The 12353-nt window shown below is 40.6% G+C and overlaps 1 protein-coding gene across 1 annotated transcript; it reads right to left on the bottom strand.

Annotated features, from left to right (window-relative positions):
- Positions 1-933: 933 nt before the first annotated feature.
- Positions 934-2499, bottom strand: LOC133099187 (lysine-specific demethylase 4D-like). Its single transcript, XM_061202691.1, has one exon. It carries the CDS (start codon positions 2497-2499, stop codon positions 934-936), a length of 1566 nt encoding a protein of 521 aa, XP_061058674.1.
- Between the last annotated feature and the right edge of the window lie 9854 nt (positions 2500-12353).

The raw sequence follows: 12353 nt of genomic DNA, 5'->3' as shown, positions 1-12353 counted from the left end.
TACAGCATTGAGAAGGCAGTGGAGACTTGGAGAGAAGATTTTCACATGCTGGCACTTTTTGTCCTATGTTTGCTCATCTCTCCTAGCAACTTGGATCAGCCAAGTGCCAGGTGATTTCCACCAAGTCATCCTTCAGATAGGCCTGCAAATCAAATCCCCCAACCCAGCCAGCCAGCTGGAACCCAACAATCAACCCCAAACTCACTCACCAACATCACACAAGGCAACCAGCTCAGAAAAATAAGTTTTGCTTGAAATGTTTTGATATAATTATTAAGAAAAGTGCAGAAAAAACGACCACCTCTCAGTTGACTGACTGAACAGCACAAAAAATAAAGTCAGATTTTAACATTCTGGTTACCTTTAATATATTTAATAAAGTCAGATTTTAACATTCTAGTTACCATACTGGCAGAGAACACATTATCAATACATCAAAGACATAGAAAGATTATCAGTTATTATCTGAGTCTCTACTGACCTAATTGGTCAAAAGGGCCTAGTTTGGCAAGAAAAGTGGGAAGGGAAGGGGGAAGAGGAAAAGAAGAGAGGCTGGACGGTAATGAAAGCCCAGGGGTCTTTAGAAGTTCCGCAGCATCCAGAGCTGGCCCACAGGATGGGAGTGTGAGGTAGATTGGGCTCTGGCGACCTCAGCAAGAGCTAGTTCCCAGAGTCACTAGAGTGTCCAGTGCATGAAACCTCAGTTTGTGACACAGGAGTTAGCAGTGTCCAAAGATTCCAGGGTCTGGAAGGAAGATCAAACTTTGGAGAATTTGGTAAACACCAGGGACCCAGCACGTCCAGCGGCAGCACAGGAGGCACTCTCATGCAGGACTAGTGACCTGCAAATACCCAAAGCTCTGAAATGTAAATGCGACCAGTCTCACAGGATCCCCAGGCAAGAGCAGTGGGGTAGAAAGGCATCCCCTGGGCTTAGGGGACAGGGCCACAACCACAGCCAGAAGCCGTGGCGGGATGCTGGAGCCCAGGGCTGAGCGGGTCGGCGTTGTCCGGCGAGGATGCATCCACAGGCAGGGGCTGAGCCTCTGGGTCCTGAGCTGTGTCTAACGAAAGCCTCCTCTTAGCCCTGGGGGGAGCAGCTGGCTCCTGAGTGCCCTGTTCCCAAGGACGACGACGAGGGCCACATCTTCCAGCTGGGTGGCGATCCGGGGCGGATGGACCTGGGGTTGGCGGCTGGGTCGGGCCGGGCTCCCCGGAGGTGCTGGTGGCCGCAGCCCCGAACTGGGCGGCAGAGCAAGAACCCCGGGCCGGCGAGGGGCGCCGGGACACAGCACGCACAGGGACTCGGGGGCGGGTCCCACCGCCCGCGGCTACAGGCCCTCGGGGGCGCAGAGCGCGGCGGGGCTCGTGGTGCCTCGTGGCGAGAGTGGCTCTTCGGGACGCGCGGACCTCCCTCCAGGCGTTCAGGACCTGGCTGTCCGGCGCCGTGGGCTGCGTGTGGTCCACCACGGTCCGGTCCTGCCCGCGTTTCCACAGCTCGTAGCGCTCCGGTTGCAGGATGCGCACGAAGGCGTCCATGGAGAAGGCGACCTGGGCCTCCCCGCAGCTGCACTGCGAGGCCACTTTGCCATAATCGATCCAGCGCGGGGAGGCGAAATTGATGGCTTCCGCGCAGTTGAAGCCATGGTTGAAGCCAGAGTGGTAGCCATAGGGAAACGTCACGATGAACTCTCCAGCCTCCTGAGTGACCCGATCGAAGGGGATGCTGTTGTCCTTGAGGACCGTGGGCGAGATGAGAGCCACCTTGTGCCGCAGGAAGGCCTCACAGCCCCGCGCGCTGCCCGGGAAAAGCTGGCTGGCCAGGCGTTCCAGGCGCCGGCCGTGCTCCGGGGGCACCGCGTACCAAGTCTTGGGCTCCCCGAAGTGCAGGTAGTTGATGCTGTAAAGGTCCATGTCCTCCGTGTGCCAGGCGAAGGCGGTCTTCCACATGCCGAAGTACAGGTAGGGGGTGTTGACGCCTTCGATGACCACTCCGCACTCCTGCTCCAGCAGGTCCTGAATGGTTCCCAGGTGTCCAAGGTTCCACTGCTTCGTGTTTTTATCGAATAAGGAGCCACTGACGTCCGCACCATATCCTGGTGAATCATAGAGGCGTGTTTTCCAATATTTTCTCTCCAGGTCCTTAAAATCAAAGTGTGGTGGAGTCCGATATTTTTCACTCTTTGCTAAGTGGTGGTACTCACCCACGGTCATGGCTTTCTTCTTTTTGTGGTATTGAGTAAACACACCTGCCTGCCCAGAAGTCACCTGCTGGAGGGGAGCAGCTATTAAGATGTCATTGATATCATCGTAGGTCTGTCTGGCTTTCCAGTCCTTGGGTGGAATGATCTTCGCCAGGCCTGCTCGGTGCGCACCTTGGGACTCCATATAAGCAACGTTTTTATCGAAATCATTAAACTCTTCTTTGGTTGGATGAAATACCATTATTCTACAACTTGGGTTCTGGGCCCAGTTGGACTTAGACTTCATAGCTTTCATTAATAAGCAGGAAACTCCCAAGTTTTGATTTATGTTCTGGATAGGTGAGGATGCTGGAAAACACTACTTTTTCAAAAATGGGTTGGAGTATATAAGCAGGAACCCCCAGTAGACTTTAATGCAATGAGTTGATAATATTTCTTAGGCTTGCTGATTCTCCAGGGGACTCCACGCTGGGCAGAAGCCTTGCTCAGGACTGATGCTGGCTGAGCCTGCAAGTCTGTGATGTCCTCGGTTGACACTTGGCTCTGTCCTCTTGAGATCTAGTGAATCACCCAGCCCTGGCTGGGTATCCCAAATGCAGGGTCTTCAGGGCAGTATTGAAAACAAAACCTAAAAAAAAAAAGAATAGAGACAGGTTGAAAACTAATGTTTGGAAATAGTTACTAGGGAACTACAAAGAAAACACCACCGTGGACTATAATTGCATATTCAAATAAAGGCTAAAATTTCATAAGATTGACAATACAAGAAATGGTGTTGTGAACAATGGAAATTCTTGTACTCTAGTAAGGAGAATGGAAATCATTACATTCACTTTGAAAAACTATTTGGACAGTATCCACTAAAATTGAACTTACGCATGTGCTATGATTCATGCCTAGGATATGTGTATGTCTGTGCAATGAAAGTCAAGTCCAAGAATGTTCAGAACAACATGATTTCAGTAGCCAAACACTGGAAACAACTCAAATGCCAGTCAACATTAGAATGGATAAGTACATTGTAGTATATTCATACAATGGAATACAATACAGCAATGAGATAAACAAAAACTCCATGAAAATAAAAGAGTAATTCTATAAACATAATACTGAGCAAAATTATCCGGACTCAAAAGAATACCTATTCTCTGCTTCCATTTATATAAAGATAAAAAGGAGGAACGTAATCTATGTTAGAAGTCAGAGTAGTGGTTACCTTTGTGAAAGATAGTGGTTGTGAGTGGGGGTGTGAGGAAGTGTCTAGAATAATGTGAATATTCTGTTCTGAACCCAGGTGCTGGTTACACAGCCATCAGAATGGCTCATTGACATAATTCATCAAGTTATGATGATTTTCACAAATTTCTGTGAAATAAATTTGTTTAAATGTATTTAAATTATTTAGATAGATTTTAAAATATACTTTAGGGTGAAAAGCATTAAAGGAGACAGATATCTTTCATCGTACCAAAAGGAAAAGGAAGGGTGATTGAAAATATATAAACTAAACATTCAATTGAAAAAGCTACAAAATAGAAGAAGAGAAAGAAGGGGTAGGAGTAAAAAAATAACAAAGAATAAAGACAAAATTAATGAAAGAAAACACATACAAGACAGAACACTGATGACCAAAAATATTCTTGGAAGAAATTAATGATAGCAATAAAGCATGGGCATAACTGAGCATAAGAAAGAAGGGGAAAATAAACCACTAGGAATGAAATAGTGCACAAAGGAAGTTTTAAAATCTCAAAAGAGAATCTTAGGAGAAACTTGACAGCAAAATTTTCAAAAGATAAGAGAAAAGAATAAATTTCTGTAAAGACAACATATCCAAAATGGATCCAAGAAACACTGGAAAGCTTGAATAATACCCCAGTATAAGAAGCTGGTTCAAAGTATGACCCCTGAAAGTCCAGGAGACACATCATTTTACATGTGAATCTAGAAAAGTTTCAAGAAACAGTTAACTCTTATTGTGCAAATTGTTTCAGAGTATAGAAAAAGTTGGAAAGCGACTCAGATGAGGCTATTCTGATCTCTGATAGCAAAATGAAAAAAGGACACTAAAAAATAAAGCTACAGGCCATCTTTGTTTATAAGCATAGAGGAAAGCATAAAAAGGAATGTTATCCAACGAAATACAGCAATATAATAAAAGAATAATACATCCTGACCAAATAGAATGCAAGGATGATTCAACATTGGAAAATTTAATGATATAATTCAGAATATTAACAAAGTAAATGAAAAGTATCATCATCTTACAGGTACCAAAAAAGCATTTGATGAAATGCAAAATCCATTCATGATTTTAAAATTCTTACTTGGCAAAGCATCAAGAGAAACTTGTTTGGTAAGATAAAGGATTTCAAGGTACAAAATAGCAAGGATCATTCTTAACAGTGAAACAACAGTAACATTCTCATTAAAGTTAGGAAAAAGAGATGCATCAACATGAAAAGCTTTTCAACATCACTAATTATTAGAGAAATGCAAAGCAAAACTACAATGAGGTATCACCTCACACCAGTTAGAATGGGCATCATGAGAACATCTACAAACAACAAATGCTGGAGAGGGTGTGGAGAAAAGGGAACCCTCTTGCACTGTTGGTGGGAATGTAAATACATACAGCCACTGTGGAGAACAGTATGGACATTCCTTAAAAAACTAAAGATAGAATTACCATATGATCCGCAATCCCACTACTGAACATATACCCAGAGAAAACCATAATTCAAAAAGGCACATGCACCCCAATGTTCATTGCAGCACTCTTTACAATAGCCAGGTCATGGAAGCAATCTAAATGCCCATCGACAGATGAATGGATAAAGAAGTGGTGGTACATATATACAATGGAATATTACTCAGCCATAAAAAGGAATGAAATTGAGTCATTTGTTGAGACGTGGATGGATCTAGAGACTGTCATACAGAGTGAAGTAAGTCAGAAAGAGAAAAACAAGTATCGTATATTAACGCATGTATGTGGAACCTAGAAAAATGGTACAGATGAACCGGTTTGCAGGGCAGAAGTTGAGACATAGTTGTGGAGAACAAATGTATGGATACGAAGGGGGGAAAACCGCGGTGGGGTGTGGGTGGTGGTGTGCTGAATTGGGCGATTGGGATTGACTTGTATGCACTGATGTGTATATAATTGATGACTAATAAGAACCTGCAGTATAAAAATACAAACAAACAAACAAAAAACAACTAATACTAAACTTTCTTTGGGTTATTTGTATGGAAATATGTTAATATAAATGTTTCAGACGTTACATGAAATTTCCAGAAATCTTATATCTTCTGGTATAATGTTATAAGTCATAATTCTAGTTATTACTTTAAAATGTGTATCTCAGAAATAACGAAATTTCCTTGTCAATTGCATTATTATGAACTTTCATCAAATCTTTAACCTTGGTCATTTTCAAGTCTTTTTTCATTTACAGACAAATCTGGGTGTACTCTGATGCTTTTGCAAAAATGTTCCTATAAAGGGGTTTCATCTTCAAGGAATTCATGGAAAAGACTCTGACAAGTACAGGTTTCTGGTAACTGACTATACTGCTGAACTGAATGAATAAGCATGTTCAGAACTCTAATGGAAAACTGATGAATCCATAAAAGTGCTAACAAAAGATCAAGATGAAAAAAAATTAATTACATGGGACTGAGTCAACTTATGAGGATGATTATAATTTTTGTGACTTTCTGTTTGAATAAAAAAAAGAGAAGTCCCACAAGGACTCAGAGGCAAAAAATATACAAATCAATTTTCACTGTAAAGTAAAGGAGCTGTTACAGTGGAGGATTACTGGACTGAATGTCAGTATTATGACATGGTATGAGTGAGTTTCATGTTTGGTAATTGCAATCATTGTTGCTTTTGTTGTGGTCATCCATTTAAAATGCTTGGTGTCAGTGTATTTATCCCTTATAAAAATGAAATACAGTGTGTGTGTGTGAAAAGAAAAAAACATATTGAAAACAATGTGAAAAATAAATGTCACCATGTACACTCCACGTTCAACTTGAACTGTATGGAGCATATGTAATAGTTATAATTTAGGACAGAAAATATATGTGTACAAATAAAAAAAAAATTACCAAAGCAAACTATCTCATTAACCCAATTTCAAGTGCTCCTTTAATACTGTTTCCTAATCCTTTTAAGCTCCCCTAATTTCCACCGTTCAAATATTCTCTCTCACTTTCCCCTGTCCTCAAACTTCAGGCACACCTATTCCACCCCACTTAGAATCCTTCAAATGCCCTAAAATTCCCTAAGTTATCTGGCCTACCATCACCTCTTGACCTCACCCCTTTCTACCCTGCTCCTTGCTCTCTCAATCCAAACACATTCCTGGCTGTGTCTCAAAAAAGGCCGGTATACTCTTGTCTGATGATCTTTGCACCCAGGTAACTCTCAAGCCTCAGCCCAAACATCACCTTTTCAGTGAACGCTCCTCTGATTGTCTTGCTTTGGAAAAAAGTAGAGACGATTTTCCTTCCAAGGAAACAGGTACTCTCTCAACAAAACATTTCCAAATGAAACTTGAATTGATGGTCAGTACCCATGTATCTCTTCCAGATTTACTCACATCAGCCCCATGGTAACTCCAACATTCCTGATTGCATCACAATGGAATCCAACTGGCTCTTCCAACTGTCTACTAAAAGACCTCCTTTTTAAAGTTATCAGCCCAGAAAACACAGGTATTTTGCCTGAAATTTTTCCTTTAAGATTTCTTACAAGAAAATATATGGGATCTAAAGGTTATACAAATTTCAGGGTCCTTTTAGGTCCAGAGGGATTTCCCTGGGAAAGCTGCCAGAACGGGAGGAGCTAGCACAGTTGTCAGGGCATTAAACACCACTAGTATTGGGTCAGCACAAGAACCAGGGAGAGGAGAAGGAAACCATGCTAAAGATATCGGTGAGGAAGAGCTCAAATGCCTTTAGAGAACAAAGGCATTTCATCTTCCTCACCCTGTAGTCTCCCCAATAAGACTACGAAAGATCAGCTTGCCTGCCATTGTTCCAAGTTAATGGAAACTCCCCACATCTCCTATGGTCTGCAAGAGGTGCCAGAGGTCCCTATATCTTATCTGGGTTCCACTCAAGACAAGAGGAAGCTGGGGCTGGGGCCCAATCCTCTACCACCACTCTCCCCAAAGAGGTCAGCACAATTTGGCTTAAACATAAAACATTTCTCCTTTGGATCTGGAATCAGGGACAAAAAAATAACCAAGGAAGGGCTTGCTCTCTGTGACCCCAGCTGGTAGCTTTTGTAAGAATGCATCAAACGAATGTTTGCTGCAGACCCGAATACTGATGGCAGGGGCCCTTTGAGTGAGTGGTAGTAGCTCTTTGTACCTCTGCCCTGGAGCCTCATGCACCATGGAACATGCAGAAGGTAGGTAATGGAGGATCAATACACTCTTCTCCTTTTCCAACTTTAATGTCAAAGCATCAAAGAAACAATCTCGAGGTCTCTGTAGAATTTCTTGGTAATAAATGGTGGGGAGGGGAAGTGGTTGACAATCTAGCTCATCCTTGAGGGAGTGTGACAAATGCAGTTCACTTAGCCTCTAAAGATTGGGTGGAAGTCAAATAATCTCTCTCTTCCTATTCCAGAAACACCTGCTGAGCACTCAAGGCTCTTGGGGATAGATTGTTATGAAGGAGAAGCATTGTTCAAAAATGACCTTAGATGTTCATCCTAAGATGCCTGAACAATAGGCTAGCCTAGACTCCTTCCATGACTGGAGGGCTATAGCATCCAAAAGGGCCCAAGGTCCCCAGGTGCCTCCTATTGTACAGGGCTACTGGCTTTCCCGGACAGCTCCTGTAAATGGCTGGCATGATATCTAGGCCACTTAATTCCCCAAGCAGTCTGAAGCTCCCTTTCCTAATAAAGTTGCTGTCTTCAAAGCCCTATATGAAGGAAGAGCAATGGGGAAGGGACCTCCACTAGAACAAAACCCTCCTCATCATGGGATGCCTCTCCATGTAGACGCTGAAGAAATGCAGAGCCTATGTGTGCCTTGGTCTTGATGTGTTTCCTGAACTCATATTGTATGACTCTGTGGAATTTTCCTCCATCAACAAGGGGACCCAAAAGATGGGAAGAAAGCAAATAGTAAGGTTGCATCAGGGTTAGGATTTTCCAGCCATGTGTATCTCAAGGAGAGAGGAACAAGTGTCTTGATGCATTGGATGGAGGGATAAGAGAGTGATTACAATGATGGACCAGTAAATTTATCCTGGGTAAAAAAGGAAATGAGAACATGAGGGCTATGATGGAGAATGAAACAGTGCTTGATTCATGGGCTGAATGTCTCCATTAGGTCAAATACTTCTATTAGAACACTAGGAAATGTAAGCTAGAAAGAGAATGGGATGCTTGAAACATAGCTGGTATGATCATTATTCCCATTTTATGGAGGAAGAAACTGAGGTGTAGAAAAATTTATATTTAACTTAATAGCTTGTGTTCTCAATCTCTAGAGTTATTTTTGTGCTTGTCTTATCTTCCATATAAAACTACTTTGAGAGCATTGTCTAGGTCTTGTTCATCATCAAATTTTCCAAGGGATCTTGGTACTCTATATGGTGCACACTCCAAACATTTTTATTAAAAAATAAATATCTAAAAGCATTTGGCGCACACTGCAGTCTCTCTCCTCTTGGTTACACCACATCTTTCTCCCTACTCTCCTATCTCAGGGGAAGAGAAGATACTCCCCCTCTCCACAGCTAATCTGGCCATTTAAACTCCTTAAATTGACACCTCCCATGCATTCCAAAACTACAGTCAATTAAATGATCACTATCACCTCTGTAAAGACTTAAATCATCAGTCATCAGTCTGTTTCCTGATTTAAGCTACATCCTTTCTCTTACCTTCCTTTCAATACCAAACATGTCAAAACATAAACAAAAATAATCTACCTTTACAAAAACATTTCCTCATCTCTCTCGTCTTCTGATTCTGACCCCACTTCTCCACTGAAATTGATCTCTGTCAATCATCACATTGTCTCCCAAGTGCGCCTCCATGGGTTACACTTTACCTCTCTACATCATTGATTCATGGAACACCTCCTTCCTCCTAAAATGTCTCTGACCTCTAGGGTACTGATAGTCTTCTCCGGTTCTTTTCTTTCTCCTTGGTTCCACTTTTTTTTCCACTATACAAATGCCGTCTTATTTCAAAGCTCAATTCTCATCTCTCTTTTAACTCTTTTTATTTCTCCCTTTCAATTTTCTTTTTCTGTTCATGGCTTTCTTAAGTATCACACTCTCTCTCTTTAAAGATATTATTTATTACCATAGCTTTCTCTAATAGCACTGACTTTCTCCTGCGCTTCTGATTTGCTTTTCCTTGTCGACTGGCCACTGAGCCCCTGAAAATCAACTTGTTTAGTACAAATTGATCATCTCTCTCTGGAAATTAACTTCGTCCTTTAGAAATCTTTTTTTCTAAGGATGGGAATACAGTATCCTAGTTACCGTTGGCTATTACATCTCCCTCTCCCTAGACATATAGTCGGTGATGTCAGGGGATCCCACGACAGTCTACTGTGAGGCCCCAGGGACATCTGTATACCCCAGGGAGGCTTCCTGTGCTCTCCTTCCTTATATAAGGACCCAAGGATCCAGCTTGCCTTCCTCTCCTCCTTATAGCTGTCACCACTCAAGCTAGACCCTGAGGATCTACAAGTACCGGTCACCTGTATCATGTGATAATCTCCCCATCTCACCCTAATTTTTAATCTTAAAAATTCTTCTACAATGATTTTATTTAAAACTATATAAATATATAATCAAATTTTTCATTCTATATGAAAACTTCCTCTAAAGAAATGAAAAGAGAAGAGTGCAACAATTTAGAAGGAAAATTAATGTCAAAAATTTAAATACCATGCTAAGGGTCTTTCCCCTAATAAACCATAAAATGCTGATTACGAATATCACACAGGCCCTCATTTCTTATTGAATTTTTAATAGACAACTAAAACAAGCCTTGAGTTGAGTATTTGTTTTTGTTTTTGTTTTTGTTGGCTTTGCCACGTGGCATGTGGGATCTTCGTTCCCTGACCAGGGATCAAACCCGTCCCACTGCAGTGGAAGCACAGAGTCCTAACCACTGGACTGCCAGGGAAGTCCCCTGTATTTCTTTTATAAACTAAATTATTTCCTTTTTACATTTCTAAGGATCCTAGGAGGTATGAGGCCAGGCTACCATCTATATAAAATAAATAATCTAGATACACATTAGTCTTCAGATATTGAGCATCCAAAGGAAACACTCTGATTTTGTAAGTGTAACTCTGTGCTCAAATCAGAACTTCTCAGAATTTGCCGGGTACAATTACGGTGATCCTTCAGTGCTCCAGACAAATGTCTTCTCTATGGGTCTCAGATGGTTGCTTTTACTGTGAAACTGCCTCCATGTTTCTTTCAATTGGAGCCACAGGTACTAGTTGAGAATAAGTACCCTTTCATTTCAGTTACTCTTCCATTTTACCCTCATTCATGGTATCCCCAGTAACACAGAAATTCTTCCTCTAAGGAAACTTGACAATTCTGACAATTGAAGAAAAGTATTTTTATCAGAATGATTAGACTTTATGGATTTCTGGAAATTAGGAGTCTTTCAAAAATAATTCCTCCAAGCTTTCCTGGTGTATGTGTGTGTGTGTGTGTGTTTGTGTGTGTAGGTGTGTTTTAAACTGGGGAAGGTAAGACGTGAAGTAAGTTTAATAAATCCTCTCACTGTGGCCATTGTCCAGATTGCTTATTGTACAGATTGCTCAACGATTTCAGGACAGCAGGAAAGCCTTCTTGTCTTTCATGGTCCGTGCATATTTCAAAGCTATTCTTTCAAATGAGGATTGTTGACAGAATGCCTCAGACGTTAGCCATTGTTTCTGCTGACAGCCAATATCTAAATGCTGTGTTTAATAAATTTCTTCTCAAGTAAGAAAGTCTACTTACCGTTTATTGAAAATAATTATAACCATCATATTTGATGGCTAAATAAATTCTATTTGATGGAGATAAGTGACTCAACTTTCCCCCTATTATTGGACAGTTATTTTGTTTTTTGCTTTTCCACAAGTATTACTAATCCCTTATAAATATCCTATATTTCAGTACCTAGATCAATATATTTGGTAAAAAATTAGTTAAATAATGAAATTCCTTGGATCGGATATCCAGAAATGGAATTACTGCATTGCATGATTTAAGCATTTAAAATCCTTAGCATGTATTGCCAAAACTTTCCAGAAACATATCACTTTAAATCCTCACCATTAACTTTACTCGCCAAAAAATCTTTAATAATTTGTTAAGAAAATTATTGTGAAAAATTTTGGTGAAAACATGTAGCTCAAGTTTTAATTTATACTTCTTAGATTACAACTAAGATTGACTTGTTTTTCTTCAGTGAATGCTAGCCATTTGTATTGGTTCATATCCTTTGCCCATTTTTCTCCAATATGGTTCTAGTGTTTTTTCTCATCTACTTACATGAACATTTTATATATTATATGAATATTTCGCATATTTTACACAGTATATGAACATTTTTACAAATTGCTCATGTGAATATTTTCCATATTAAACCCTTTGTTTAATCTGTTCATAGATTTTTCCCAGTTTGCCATTTCTTTAATTTATATTTAATTTTAATTTTAAATGTTTTTCGCATATATTTCAGTTTAATATATTAAAATGTTGAGTCGGTCTTTTCCTTTGTAATGCCTTTCATGGCCTTTATGTTTAGAAAGTTAGAAAGTTATTTGCCCATCCAGAGACAGGTAAATATTATCATATGGGGTTTTTCCTTTTTATATGTTAATTGTACTTTTAATTTTGGTTTTAATTATACCTTTAATTCTAACTGGGGTTGTGGGTTTGCTTTATTAACTTGTTTCATTGTTTTGTGAGTGTGGTGCGAGGAATACGGGAGACGTAAGTGTGATTCCTAGGCCTAGTGCGCTGTGTTCCTCTCTGTTAGTTTAGAGGAGCTTTTCTTTGTCCCAGTGCTCTTACATATTTTCCGTCTCAAAATTCTGGTTCTTTAGTTTTATGAAAACTTTTTAGTTACTTCTTTGACAACTTCCT

This window comes from Eubalaena glacialis, chromosome 10, assembly GCF_028564815.1.
Source record: "Eubalaena glacialis isolate mEubGla1 chromosome 10, mEubGla1.1.hap2.+ XY, whole genome shotgun sequence".
NCBI classification, from domain to species: domain Eukaryota; kingdom Metazoa; phylum Chordata; class Mammalia; order Artiodactyla; family Balaenidae; genus Eubalaena; species Eubalaena glacialis.
The sequence above is the reverse complement of the archived record's forward strand: the minus strand, read 5'-3'. Positions and strand labels throughout refer to the sequence as shown.